The 14951-nt window shown below is 28.6% G+C and overlaps 1 protein-coding gene across 1 annotated transcript in view; it reads left to right on the top strand.

The window, feature by feature from the left end:
- The window catches only part of LOC119606317 (protein dachsous), a 271844-nt gene that overhangs the window by 239181 nt on the left and 17712 nt on the right, over positions 1 to 14951 (top strand). Inside the window, 1 exon segment of the mRNA XM_037959761.1 lies at positions 6167 to 6698. Coding sequence (XP_037815689.1) covers positions 6167 to 6698 — 532 coding nt within the window.

Below are 14951 nucleotides of genomic sequence, written 5' to 3'. Positions count from 1 at the left end.
GAAAACAAATATTTATTTTGTATTTTTTTCAACAATTAAAAAACCAGTAGGCTTGTTGCGGCTGTTGCCATTGCAAAAATGTCTAGTTATTGTTGAATTGAAAAACCAATGTCATTTAATTATGGCTTAATGTAACAACAACATTTAACAATAACTATTTACTGCAACTAACAATCATTAGAAAAATATCATAACAAATTGTTACAATTTTATGAAATGTATTAGCAACAGATGTGTGTTTGTTTGTTGCAAAAAAAATGTGGCTTATTTTTGCTTTGGCTTCAGTGGATTTGAAACGTTTTTCTTTATTAGAAATTCTTATGACAATAATTAACCGCTAATGATTGTTTTTAATTTATAATAACTACATATTTCTGGCAAAAAAAAAATTAAATGTTTATAAAAACCATATCTTTTTAAATTTATTAACTTAATTCTAGGAATTTAAAATATGTAGCAATTAAATTTGATTTATGAAATTCCTAGAGGATTAAAGATATAAATAGAAAATATTAACTGCCTTATTCATAAACATTTATCAAAGGTTTATAATACAAATTTTGTATGAAATTTGATTTATAAATCTTTGATAAAAGTTTATGCATAAGACCCTAAAAGTATGAAAAAAAATTCTCTTGTTTATATGCATTTTTATGTCAAACTAATAAAGCTTTTTTGAGCTTCTAGCTTTTTATATATTCTAAAAGCTTTTTAACGCAACAAAAGCTTTCTCAATTTTAAAAGCTTTTGTCTTTTGAGTGAAATCAGTTTAAAGTGTAACAATGTTCTTATGATAAGACAAAGAAGTCTTCTTAATTAGATAGCTTTCGAAAACACAAAAGCTTTTTATTTAAAAGATTTGGAAAATTATAAAACCTTCACTATAAAAAGTTATTTATATAAAGCGTTCAAAAGATTTTCTGAAAACAACATCTTAATCTTATTTACAAGTGGAAAACTTTTTAAAATATCAAAGCTTTTTTTAATTACAAATGTTTTTTGAGTGAAATCTGTTAAGGTTATGAAAATTCTCTAAAGATATTTAATAAGAAAGTCTTTTTTAAAATACAAAAAGCTTTTTACTTATGAAGCTTTTCAAAGTTAATAATTAACATTTATCTATAAAATATTATTTAAGAGCATTAACATTCTTAATAAAAAAAGCCTTTTTATAAGTTATTTAAATACCATAGATTTTTTCTAGAAGCTTTTAAAAATACTACTTTTATTTAAAGCTTTTTCATTAAGAATTACAAATTCTGTTTAAATACTACAGTTTTTTATTTAGAAGCTTTTAAAAATAACATTTTGTATTAAAAGCTTTTTCCTTAAAAATCACAAATTTTATTGAAATAACAGAGCATTATGCTCTATTATTTATTTATGGATTATAAAGATTTTGAAAATGCCAAAGCTTTTTACTTAGAATGATTTTTCGAAATAAAAAAGCTTTTAAAAAAGCTTATAAAAAGTTATTTAAATACAACCGTTTATATATTTAGAAGCCTTTAAACATAATATTTTCTATTAAAAGCTTTTTCGTTATAAATCACAATTTTTTTAAAAATACCACAGTTATTTGTTTAGAAGCTTTTGAAATAAACATTTTACATTTAGTGCTTTTATAAAAAAGTTTTTTTTAATACAAAGTCAGTTTGAATTTAAAAGCTTATTTTAATGTAAATATATTTTAAATACAATAATGTAATGAAATACAGCAATTTTTTACCAGAAAACTTTTCATAGCAATATGTACTGGTGTTTTCTGTGAAAAGCTTTCCTGAAAAAATATAAAATAATAATTTTTAAAAGAATTTCTTTATGTAATGACCACTTCTGACCAGAAGTTTTGTATTATGACGAAAAGCTTTTCTCTATAAAAAATTGGATTAAAGCTTTTGATTATAAAAAAAAAGACTTCCACTTAAACTTGGTTAAATTTTTATTTTATTAGTTAGTTTTTTCGGCAACTTTTTAAGCAAAAAGCTTCTACTAAAAACGTTTATTCTGAGAAAGCTTTTTCTAAAAACTTTATCTAATAATGCTTTTTCTAAATAAGCTTTATCTAAGAAAGCTTCTCCTAAAAAGCTTTATCTAAGAAAGCCCTATCTAAGAAAGCTTTTTCTAAAAAAGCTTTATCTAAGAAAGCTTTTCCTAAAAAAGCTTTATCTAAGAAAGCTTTTCCTAAAAAAGCTTTATCTGAGAAAGCTTTTCCTAAAAAAGTTTTACATAAGAAAGCTTTTTTAACGTCAAATCTAAAAAAAGCTTTTCAGTAAAAAAATTTTTAGCTTTATTATAAAATCAAAATCAAAGAAAGTTTTTCCAAAAAAAAAAAAAAAATATCAAAAAAAATTTAAAAAAAAGGCTAAATATTAGCTAACAGCTTTCTTTATAAAAACTCATTTGGTAATAAGAAAAACTTTGAAAGCTAACCAAAAAAGCTTTGCTATAAACAAGCTTTATCTAAAAAAACGTTGCTGTAAAAAGTTGCTTTAGTTTTCTTAATAAAAACTTGTTTGATAATAAGCTTTCATTAGTAAGTTTTTTCCACAATAAATTTCTTTTTAAAACAAGCTTTCAGAAAAATAGTTATTTTTCAAATTAAATTTGTTAAACCATATTGTTTATTACAGAACAACACAATTTCACACAATTACTTTTTAAACCACTAAAAAATTCTACGAATTACTATAATTACCACAAGGTGCGGTGGCATGTAAATAGTTTTACTTTCAACATATGTTAAGCTTAAAATTATAATAAAACATTTAATTTTTAACTCACTATTGACTTAAACAAAAACACAACAATGTCAATAAATTACTATTGATATGAAATAAAATTAATCCCTCACTTAAGTCGACAATTGCAAAATATAAAATCGAAAATGCATAAAAATATTATTTAAACGTTTTAGACAACCTTGGATTTTTTGTAAAAGCTTCTGTGTGGAGAATTAATTTTTTATTAATAACTCTTTTTGTAAAAAAATTAATGTATTTGTTTATGGTTAAATGTTAAAATTTTATAATTATTAACAAATAATAAGAATTGAAATTGAATTTCTTTGCTTTAAAAAAATCCAGCGAAAAACGTTATAATCACTACCATTGCGCTTGAGTATAAACCATGCGAAAAAATAAGTAATTAACTTATTACTTTAACAATAAAATAAATATTGTAAAACTGTTATAAATACAAATAAACATTTACAATTCTAGGAAAACTAGCAAAGCCAAGCAGTTTATTGTTTATGGCCCTAAGACAAGCAATAGTGGTCTTAATCTAACGATAACTAATATTTTTTATAATAAACATATTTAAAAGCTAACGAAAAAAAAATCTAAAACTTATTATCTTCCCCCCTCTCCCCCTTTAACGAACAACTACCATATTTAAAGTGAAAATTTGAAAGTCACTTAACCCCAATTTGGTTAAATGCAATGAGCCAGACAGACAGACAGTTAGACAAACACAAACAGCAAATAATAATGATTGCCATATAGCAAAAAAAAAACAACAAGGTTTTGGTAAAAATCTTAAGCAGCCCTAACTTTCCTTTGGCTAATTTTACGTTATTTTTACAAATGTTTTTGAAATCTTCTATCAGTCTGTATGTTGTTAAACATTAACTTTAACTATTTCTTATTTTTGTAGCAAATAGAACGAATGTTGAGGCAAGAAACAAATTCACATCATCAACATCATCAACATTGGTTTGAGTAGAGTTAACAGTAGTATGGTGGCAACGACAGCAATTTTTAGTTGAAAAAAAAGCTCAACTACACGACAAATCCTTTTTCTTCGCATTTCTAGACACGATTTTAATCGCTATTATGTTGTATGAATTTTTTTCTATACTCTTATTGTAGTCTATATGAGGGGGTATATATAAAACATACGCCAACGGTCAAAATAGGTTAATTGTAGAAAAAAGAAATATAAAATAAATGAAAACAAAAATCTAATGCTTTTAAGTTTGAAAAAAAAAAAAATTCAAATACTTGTGAATACTAACTACAGCAGAGCTTAACTAACTACTACAAATTCAAATAACAGCTTGAAATGAAAGAATTACAAATAGACTAGTAAATGAGCTATAGTAGCAGACAAATATTACAATGAGAAAGTCTGGTGACAGTTTACTTGATCCCAGAGTATGGCTCTAAACAAGCTTGTGGAAAAACTTTTAAAAAACCCTTTTTTTAAAGACATGGTTTTATCAAGCAAGAATTTTTTAACAAACATTTTCTAAAAAGCTTTTCAAATAAGTTTTTTATTTTCAAGCTTTTTCTTAAAAAGCTATTTCTAAAGAAACTTTTCAAAACTGTTTTTTTTTAAGTTTTTTTCTAAAAAGCTTTCTTCTAAAAAGTTTTTTTCTAAAATTTTTTCTTAAAAAGCTTTTTTAAGCTTTCTAAAAGTTTTTTTTAAAAAGATGATTTTCTAAAAGCTTTCTTCTAAAAAGTTTTTTTAAGCTTTCTTCTAAAAAGTTTTTTCTTAAAGTTTTTTTTTTTCTAAAAATGTTTTTTTTTTAAAGCTTATTTAAGCTTTCTAAAATGTTTTTTCAAAAGCATTCTTTAAATTTTTTCTTAAAACTTTCTTTAAAATTTTCTTCTAAAAAGTTTTTTTTAAAAGCTTTTTTAAAAGTTTTTTCAAAAGCATTTTTTAAGTTTTTTTAAGAAAGCTTATTATATATAACAAACATTTTCTAAAAAGCTTTTTCTAAGAAAGTTTTTTTAAGCTTTTTTCCAAAAAAGGTTTTTTTAAGCTTTCTTCCAAAAAAAGGTTTTTTGAAAACCTTTCTTCCAAAAAAGCTTTTTTAAAAAACTTTCTTCTAAAAAGCTTTTTTTCTTAAAAAGCTTTCTTAAGCTTTTTAAAAAGTTTTTTCAAAAGCAATTTTTAAGTTTTTTCTTGAATGATTTTCTTAAAAAAGGCTTTCCACATTTTTAAAAAAGTTTTTGTAAAAAAGCTTTTTCTAAAAGTAGCAAAAAAATCTATAAAAAACTTTTCGAAAAACGTAGTTTTATTAAACAAAAGTCTCATAAAATGCTTATATAAAAAACTTTTTCAAAAATATTATTTTCCCTTAAAAGCTTTTTAAACTTGAACTAGCAAATACACAGATTTCCAAAAAAGCTTTGGAAAAAAACTTATAAAGGAAAAAGTTTTAATATTTTTCTAAAGCGAGAAATTTCAAAAAAAAATTTTTTTTTTTTTTGAAAAGCATTTTCTAAATTAGCTTTCTTTTAAAAAGCTTTTTCTATAAAAACCTCTTTTTCATTTATGTAAAAAGTAAAAGAGTCTTCATCAAATCCTTTTAGGGAAAGTCGTTGAACATTTGCTAATTGAGCTTTCTAAAAAAAAAGTTAAAATGTTCTCAAAAAATAATTGTTTTTTAAAAAGCTTTCCCAAAAAAAAAAATTTTTAACAGCTTTCCTATAAAATAGCTTACATTTTTTATTAATATAAAAAGCTTTTCCTAAAAGAACTTTCACCAAAAAGCTCTTACGGTAAATGGTTCAACGAACAAATAGATCTAAAAAAGATTTATAAAAAAGCTTTTTTAGAAAAGCTTTTTTTGTAAAAGAGCTTCTCACTAATATACTTCTTCCTAAAAAGCTTTTTCAAATAAGTTTTTTTTATAAAACACTTTATAAGTGTATCTAAAATGCTTTTTCTAAAAGAGCTTCACCAAAAAGCTTTAAAGAATAGTTTTTCTCGAGAAGCTTATTCTACATGATTTTTCCATAAAAATGTTTCGAACTTTTAGTAAATGTCTTTATAACATTTACAATAACATATCTTTAAGCAGTCCTATTAAAAACAACAACGAAACAAAGTTTTCCCTCACTGTCTACCTTATCCCACTGTAGGGTATCATTTATAAACCAAACTTTACTACAACTATAATACAGCAATAAATGTAGTGATCATTGCAATATATTTTTGTTATAACAAATTTATCCCACTATATCCAGCAATACAAGCAAAACAACAACAGCAATAAAACTAAACAAATTTTGTGAAAGTTTTTCTTCGTTTTACAAGCATTCCAAGCAATAATACTAATTTAAAAGAAAATAATAAAAGAAAAATACTAAAGAAAAATTTAAATGTTCAAATAAAATACATAAAAAATAAAATAACTACTCTTCTCTAATTTTAGATTGTACAAGTGACAGCTGTAGATTTGGATACTGGCAACAATGCTCGCATCACTTATCGTATTATCAACAACAACAACAGCAACCAGCAGGGAAATCAAACCCTCATAACCAGCAACAGCAATAAAAATACAAAAAATAATAAAAACCACAGAAACCAAAACACCAACACCTCCTCATCATCGGGAGAAATTTCCCAAATATTTGGCATATATCCTAATAGTGGTTGGATTTATTTACGTTCGCCTTTAGATCGTGAAACACGTGATCGTTATGATTTAACCGTGGTGGCCAGTGATAATGGCAGTCCTCCAGCCCAGACCAGCACACGTGTTAAGGTACGCGTTTTGGATGCCAACGATAATGATCCACGTTTCTTACGTTCCTCCTATGAATTTTTCATCGAGGAGAATATGAGTCGTGGTTCATTGGTTGGTGTTATTGGTGCTACTGATTTGGATTTGGAAGAAAATGCGGCCATCAGATATAGTTTATTGCCGGCAAATAGTTCGTTTCAAGTTAATCCACTTACGGGTAAGTTGGCAAAAATACATTCATTGCATTGCTTTAGCTTTTCGTTTGGCCAATAACAATGTCAGGCCACTTGGCCACAAATATTATAAAGACAACATCATTGAAGAAAAAAAAATCCACAAAAATAATAGTGCAATGCGAAATAGTTAAGTAGGTTAATTTCAAATGAATGCTTTAAAGTATCCAAAAAAAAAAAAGAAATAAATGAATTTGTTTGGCAATACGGCGGCTAATTTTATTTAAAGTTCAACGAGAACAATTGTGTATAAAAAATAAAAATAAATAAATTATTTATTATAATAAAACCTGTTTCACAGGAGTGAGTATTGGCAACAAAAGTCTATACTAATAAAATAATTTTCAAGTTTTGTTAGCCAAAATTTTTTTGAAAGTTTTTTTCTAATAATATAAATTTTAGTAGACTTCTTGTAAACTAATTAGATTTTGCAATAGTCAATAAAATATACATTTATTAAGTTGTAAAAATTTAAAGGCAATAAAAATTACTTTTTATAACTTTTCTTGTTATTTCCAAGTTCAATAAATAAAATGTTTATTTGACTAGAGAAAAATACTACCAATGAAATGCTTTTGCATTGTTAATACAAAACCCACAGTAGAACTAGAACTGAACCATAACTGAACTAGAACTGAACTAGAACTGAACTAGAACTGAACTAGAACTGAACTAGAACTGAACTAGAACTGAACTAGAACTGAACTAGAACTGAACTAGAACTGAACTAGAACTGAACTAGAACTGAACTAGAACTGAACTAGAACTGAACTAGAACTGAACTAGAACTGAACTAGAACTGAACTAGAACTGAACTAGAACTGAACTAGAACTGAACTAGAACTGAACTAGAACTGAACTAGAACTGAACTAGAACTGAACTAGAACCTAGAACTGAACTAGAACTGAACTAGAACTGAACTAGAACTAGAACTGAACTAGAACTGAACTAGAACTGAACTAGAACTGAACTAGAACTGAACTAGAACTGAACAGAACTGAACTAGAACTGAACTAGAACTGAACTAAACTGAACTAGAACTGAACTAGAACTGAACTTAACTGACTAAACTGAACGAGAACTGAACTAGAACTGAACTAGAACTGAACTAGAACTGAACTAGAACTGAACTAGAACTGAACTAGAACTGACTAGAACTGAACTAGAACTGAACTAGAACTGAACTAGAACTGAACTAGAACTGAACTAGAACTGAACTAGAACTGAACTAGAACTGAACTAGAACTGAAAACTATAACTGACTAGAACTGAACTAGAACTGAACTAGAACTGAACTAGAACTGAACAGAACGAACAGAACTGAACTAGAACTGAACTAGAACTGAACTAGAACTGACTAGAACTGAACTAGAACTGAACTAGACTGAACTAGAACTGAACTAGAACTGAACTAGAACTGAACTAGAACTGAACTAGAACTGAACTAGAACTGAACTAGAACTGAACTAGAACTGAACTAGAACTGAACTAGAACTGAACTAGAACTGAACTAGAACTGAACTAGAACTGAACTAGAACTGAACTAGAACTGAACTAGAACTGAACTAGAACTGAACTAGAACTGAACTAGAACTGAACTAGAACTGAACTAGAACTGAACTAGAACTGACTAGAACGAACTAGAACTGAACTAGAACAGAACTAGAACAGAACTAGAACTGAACTAGAACTGAACTAGAACTGAACTAGAACTGAACAGTTACGGACTCTAAACATATTTGCTGCATAAACTGGTTATAAGTACTTAGTTCTAATTCTTTCAAATTAGCGTGAGCTTAAGAAAGATATTGTCATCCCTTTAGACACATTTGAAAGTGATATGTATGTCCTCTCAACAGCAGTCAGTGGACTAGTGCATTCTAATCAATTGTCAGAATTTCCCGCTGTTTTAACTCTAAAATACGAACACGTAATATTTAACAGATAGTATTATATTATTGACTTGCAACATTTTTTTTTATGTACAATTTGTTAGTTAAGTACAAAACATTTAGCCCTTTTATTATCAATTACACAATCTTTAAACAACTTTACACCTTTAAAACTTGTTCGCTATACTTGCAACATTATCATCTTCATCTTTTTTTGTTTGCAACATTGTAGTGTAACTAAAATAACCTTTTTCACTATAATACCAAAACAATCAGTTAAACTGATATAACTTGAAGCTATACATTTAAAATGTTTAAACAAATTGAGTTAAAAACTTAATTAATTTTTCCAAGCCTTACAGATAATGCTTTTAAATGAACAGAACTTGTAAATAAACGGAAATCAAGCTTAAAATTACAAATTATTAAAAAAAAACGTTGTAAATTGAAAACCTCTCAAGCTTATTTGGAAATTAATTTGTTTAAAGCTTCTTTTTATTATAATAAACAAATAAATACAAAGAAAAATCTTATGAGTTTTTTAATATTTTTTAGATTTTTTTTTATTTTTTATAAAAACGACTCAACTAAAACACCACTCCTAAATGAATGATTAATGTCTTCACTAAATACATTGAGGGAAACAAATGTACGTAACTATGTACATATTTCCACCACCATTACCCTGCAGTTTGGTTTGGATTGTTCCGGAAAAACTTTTTGATAGACATTTGGAAAACTAGACACCATTAAAGAGTTCTTTGACATCAACTTTCTGGTCACACTTCATTCTGAAGAAAAGCGTTGGACTCCCTTTCTACATTACTAGGGTACACTTAAGTGATGATTATGAAATTTAGCATAACTGCTTTCAAAAATTACTTCCACCAAAATGATCTTTGAATACTACAGTGATGTTTACTCCTTCCAAAACTGCTGGGTATATTTAAAGTTGTAGTTTTTTCGTTGGTTCCATTGAAAATCGTATAAAAATAAAAAATTAACATAAATCGTTATAAACGACAAGTTACAAACGTATAACGTTTTTTTTCTACAAAATGTAGAGGAAAATTTATACGAGTGTGGGAATGTAACAGTAATTGTTGTAAAAATAAACCACTAAATGTAAAAGAAATACAAAATTTTACACGATGGTCAATCGTGCATGCCAAAAAATCAAATAAACATTGATAATAATAAAAAAAGATTCTTAGAATTGAAATTTTTTCTGTTACAAAAAGATCATGATTTTGTAGGTTTAATTAAATAATAAAGGAATGCATTAAATTAGTTTTGTAATAAGAATATTCAAGAACCTTTCCAATAATATAATACTCAAAACAAAACATGATTAGGCCCCGCCTTATAACAAACATTCCTGAAAATGTTATTATTTACAGCACCATATTCTTGTTCCCATTAAACCGCCAGATCTTAGATCATTAGAACTCGCAATAAACACCCACCCCACCCCCTTACTTTTTCCACATTTACAAATCTCTATTAACAGGTGTCAAAAAATCTCTTTCATTCTCAATCATAATTAAAAATATTCAAATATTCATCACAGAAAAATTCTTGTAATTCCAAAATATGTATGTGTAAAACACACTCTCAAACATTCATCATCATTACGCATTATCGATGAGAAATAACCATTTTTTTTTCGTGTACATGGTGCATGGTACAAAAACAAGCACATGTTCGAATACGATTTTTGTGCAATAAAAACTTAAGAATTTCCTTTTAACATAAATTAATGTCACTTTAGTCTAACCATACGTTACATCAAACCCACAAAATCATTGACATTTTTAACAACTCACTTAACCACAATCTATGGAAGTAAAGTCAAACCGTAGACACAAATATACTGTGGTACGAAAATACTTTAACACACATACACTTGCTGTTGGAACAAAAATCAATCTCCTTTTGGACACAAATGAACGAACCAAAAAAAAAAATAAAGTTAAAGAAAAAATCCCAAGATCTAATGGCACTCACTCTCATTTTACTAGAAATATTTTGTATGTTTGCACAGATGAAAACAAGTCCCTGTTTAAGAGGGGGTTCAAGCAATAAAAGGGGGGAAAGTGGGTCTACATGGCCACCACATAGGTCAATCATTATGGATGGATGTGGTACAAGTGTGTACAGAGTCGTAGTAAATGGAGAAGTGTTCTACTTTTCAAATGCCTAACAATGTATGAATAGAAAAACGGGCAGAGAAATAAAGGGATGTATTAATTTCTACATCTGACCTAGAACTGAACTAGAAATGAATAAGAACTGAACTAGAACTGAACTAGAACTGAACTAGAACTGAACTAGAACTGAACTAGAACTGAACTAGAACTGAACTAGAACTGAACTAGAACTGAACTAGAACTGAACTAGAACTGAACTAGAACTGAACTAGAACTGAACTAGAACTGAACTAGAACTGAACTAGAATTGAACTAGAACTGAACTAGAACTGAACTAGAACTGAACTAGAACTGAACTAGAACTGAACTAGGAACTAGAACTGAACTAGAACTGAACTAGAACTGAACTAGAACTGAACTAGAACTGAACTAGAACTGAACTAGAACTGAACTAGAACTGAACTAGAACTGAACTAGAACTGAACTAGAACTGAACTAGAACTGAACTAGAACTGAACTAGAACTGAACTAGAACTGAACTAGAACTGAACTAGAACTGAACTAGAACTGAACTAGAACTGAACTAGAACTGAACTAGAATGAACTAGAACTGAACTAGAACTGAACTAGAACTGAACTAGAACTGAACTAGAACTGAACTAGAACTGAACTAGAACTGAACTAGAACTGAACTAGAACTGAACTAGAACTGAACTAGAACTGAACTAGAACTGAACTAGAACTGAACTAGAACTGAACTAGAATGAACTAGAACTGAACTAGAACTGAACTAGAACTGAACTAGAACTGAACTAGAACTGAACTAGAACTGAACTAGAACTGAACTAGAACTGAACTAGAACTGAACTAGAACTGAACTAGAACTGAACTAGAACTGAACTAGAACTGAACTAGAACTGAACTAGAACTGAACTAGAACTGAACTAGAACTGAACTAGAACTGAACTAGAACTGAACTAGAACTGAACTAGAACTGAACTAGAACTGAACTAGAATGAACTAGAACTGAACTAGAACTGAACTAGAACTGAACTAGAACTGAACTAGAACTGAACTAGAAACTGAACTAGAACTGAACTAGAACTGAACTAGAACTGAACTAGAACTGGAATTAGAACTAACTAGAAGAACTGATCTAGAACTAAACCCGAAACAATTTGGGAACATTCAACTCATTTACAATTCTGTCTTAATAAACATACAATTTTCCTTTAAGCCTTTAGGAAAACCAATGTTAAAAACAAGTGTGTGTAAATATTATTTTTTTTCCATTCGAATGTAACAAACAAATATAAAAAAAAACTGAAAAAGAACCTGTTGTTCATTAAAACCAAAAAACAAAAAGAAACCAAATAAAACAACTAGAAGATGATGAATGATCATAAAAATCGATACCATCTATTATAAAAAGATTTATTTAAACAGAAGCTTTTTGCACATTTCTTTCTAACTAAGGATTTGTACTCGTACTCTACCAGTCAAAGTCGTATTTGTGTTATTCATTTTTGAAATTTTTATAAATATTTCTAAGCTAAAGGCTTCTTACTTGTTGCATACAAATGTAAAGAAAAGTTGTAAGCATTATAATTGTGCAACACACAAGCTGTAGCATTTATAGTCTAACTGCTGTAACAACAATAACAAAAACAGCAACAGTTTTAGCGCTGTCAGCTCATCCGTCAATTGTATGTCTCATACGATTGACATTTAGGGGCCACTGTAAAACTCCATGGAATTGATAACTTTCGTATAAAACTAGATTGCCATGCAACAGCAATACACACACATTCGTAAACATACATACATGCATGCAACATTTAAAATGCTCTAACAAATATTTAAAATCAATTGCTTAACTTTCATTGTTGCATACAAGTTTAAAGTTACTTGTTACATTTAACCGGCTTAATATGTTGCACAAAGCTATTTATTTAAATAAATATACACAATTTATGTTAATCACATCGATTTAAAAAATGTACCACAAATACATACAACAACAAAAAAATAGGAAGATTGATTTAAAATGATTAAAATCTATTTTTCTTTTTCCATAATAAAGTCAAGATTTTCTAAACGGATAAATGGGATGAATAAAAAAAAATTGATCAAAAGAAATGTAGAGCATTCAAGTTTTATGAAGGCTAGAAACTGGAAGGAATTAGTTATTTGTAAGAGAGGTTCGTTCTCATAAATGTTGTAAGTTAGTGTAAAAACGAACCAGAAAATAATTAAATCTGAACTAGAACTGAACTTGAAGTGATCTACAACTAACTAGAAATGAACCAGAATTGCACTAGAACTGAACTAGAACTGAACTAGAACTGAACTAGAACTGAACTAGAACTGAACTAGAACTGAACTAGAACTGAACTAGAACTGAACTAGAACTGAACTAGAACTGAACTAGAACTGAACTAGAACTGAACTAGAACTGAACTAGAACTGAACTAGAACTGAACTAGAACTGAACTAGAACTGAACTAGAACTGAACTAGAACTGAACTAGAACTGAACTAGAACTGAACTAGAACTGAACTAGAACTGAACTAGAACTGAACTAGAACTGAACTAGAACTGAACTAGAACTGACTAGAACTGAACTAGAACTGAACTAGAACTGAACTAGAACTGAACTAGAACTGAACTAGAACTGAACTAGAACTGAACTAGAACTGAACTAGAACTGAACTAGAACTGAACTAGAACTGAACTAGAACTGAACTAGAACTGAACTAGAACTGAACTAGAACTGACACTAGAACTGAACTAGAACTGAACTAGAACTGAACTAGAACTGAACTAGAACTGAACTAGAACTGAACTAGAACTGAACTAGAACTGAACTAGAACTGAACTAGAACTGAACTAGAACTGAACTAGAACTGAACTAGAACTGAACTAGAACTGAACTAGAACTGAACTAGAACTGAACTAGAACTGAACTAGAACTGAACTAGAACTGAACTAGAACTGAACTAGAACTGAACTAGAACTGAACTAGAACTGAACTAGAACTGAACTAGAACTGAACTAGAACTGAACTAGAACTGAACTAGAACTGAACTAGAACTGAACTAGAACTGAACTAGAACTGAACTAGAACTGAACTAGAACTGAACTAGAACTGAACTAGAACTGAACTAGAACTGAACTAGAACTGAACTAGAACTGAACTAGAACTGAACTAGAATGAACTAGAACTGAACTAGAACTGAACTAGAACTGAACTAGAACTGAACTAGAACTGAACTAGAACTGAACTAGAACTGAACTAAACTGAACTAGAACTGAACTAGAACTGAACTAGAACTGAACTAGAACTGAACTAGAACTGAACTAGAACTGAACTAGAACTGAACTAGAACTGAACTAGAACTGAACTAGAACTGAACTAGAACTGAACTAGAACTGAACTAGAACTGAACTAGACTGAACTAGAACTGAACTAGAACTGAACTAGAATGAACTAGAACTGAACTAGAACTGAACTAGAACTGAACTAGAACTGAACTAGAACTGAACTAGAACTGAACTAGAACTGAACTAGAACTGAACTAGAACTGAACTAGAACTGAACTAGAACTGAACTAGAACTGAACTAGAACTGAACTAGAACTGAACTAGAACTGAACTAGAACTGAACTAGAACTGAACTAGAACTGAACTAGAACTGAACTAGAACTGAACTGAACTGAACTAGAACTGAACTAGAACTGAACTAGACTGGAACTAGAACTGAAACTAGAACTGAACTAGAACTGAACTAGAACTGAACTAGAACTGAACTAGAACTGAACTAGAACTGAACTAGAACTGAACTAGAACTGAACTAGAACTGAACTAGAACTGAACTAGACTGAATTAGAACTGAAATAGAACTGAACTAGAACTGAACCAGAACTTAACTAGAACTGAACTAAAATACATATCGCACACCCAGTACAAAAGTGACACAACTCAAAAAAATTTTTTAAAGAAAAGGAAACAAATTTTTTACAAATTCTGAAAGATAAAGAAAGACATAACGTTTTTTCTTGAACAGTTAACAACAAAATACACTAATATTTTGTAGAGTTAAACAAGTATCTTGTGTATAGTTTAAGGCTTAAACTTAAGGCTTAAAGAATATAAAAACGCAAAAATAAAATTTTGAGTTGTGTCACTTTTGTA

Source organism: Lucilia sericata, unplaced genomic scaffold (genome assembly GCF_015586225.1).
Source record: "Lucilia sericata isolate MDLA Ls3-8-SP2 unplaced genomic scaffold, ASM1558622v1 Contig000571F_arrow, whole genome shotgun sequence".
Lineage (NCBI taxonomy): Eukaryota > Metazoa > Arthropoda > Insecta > Diptera > Calliphoridae > Lucilia > Lucilia sericata.
This window is presented reverse-complemented; position numbering and strand designations above follow the sequence as displayed.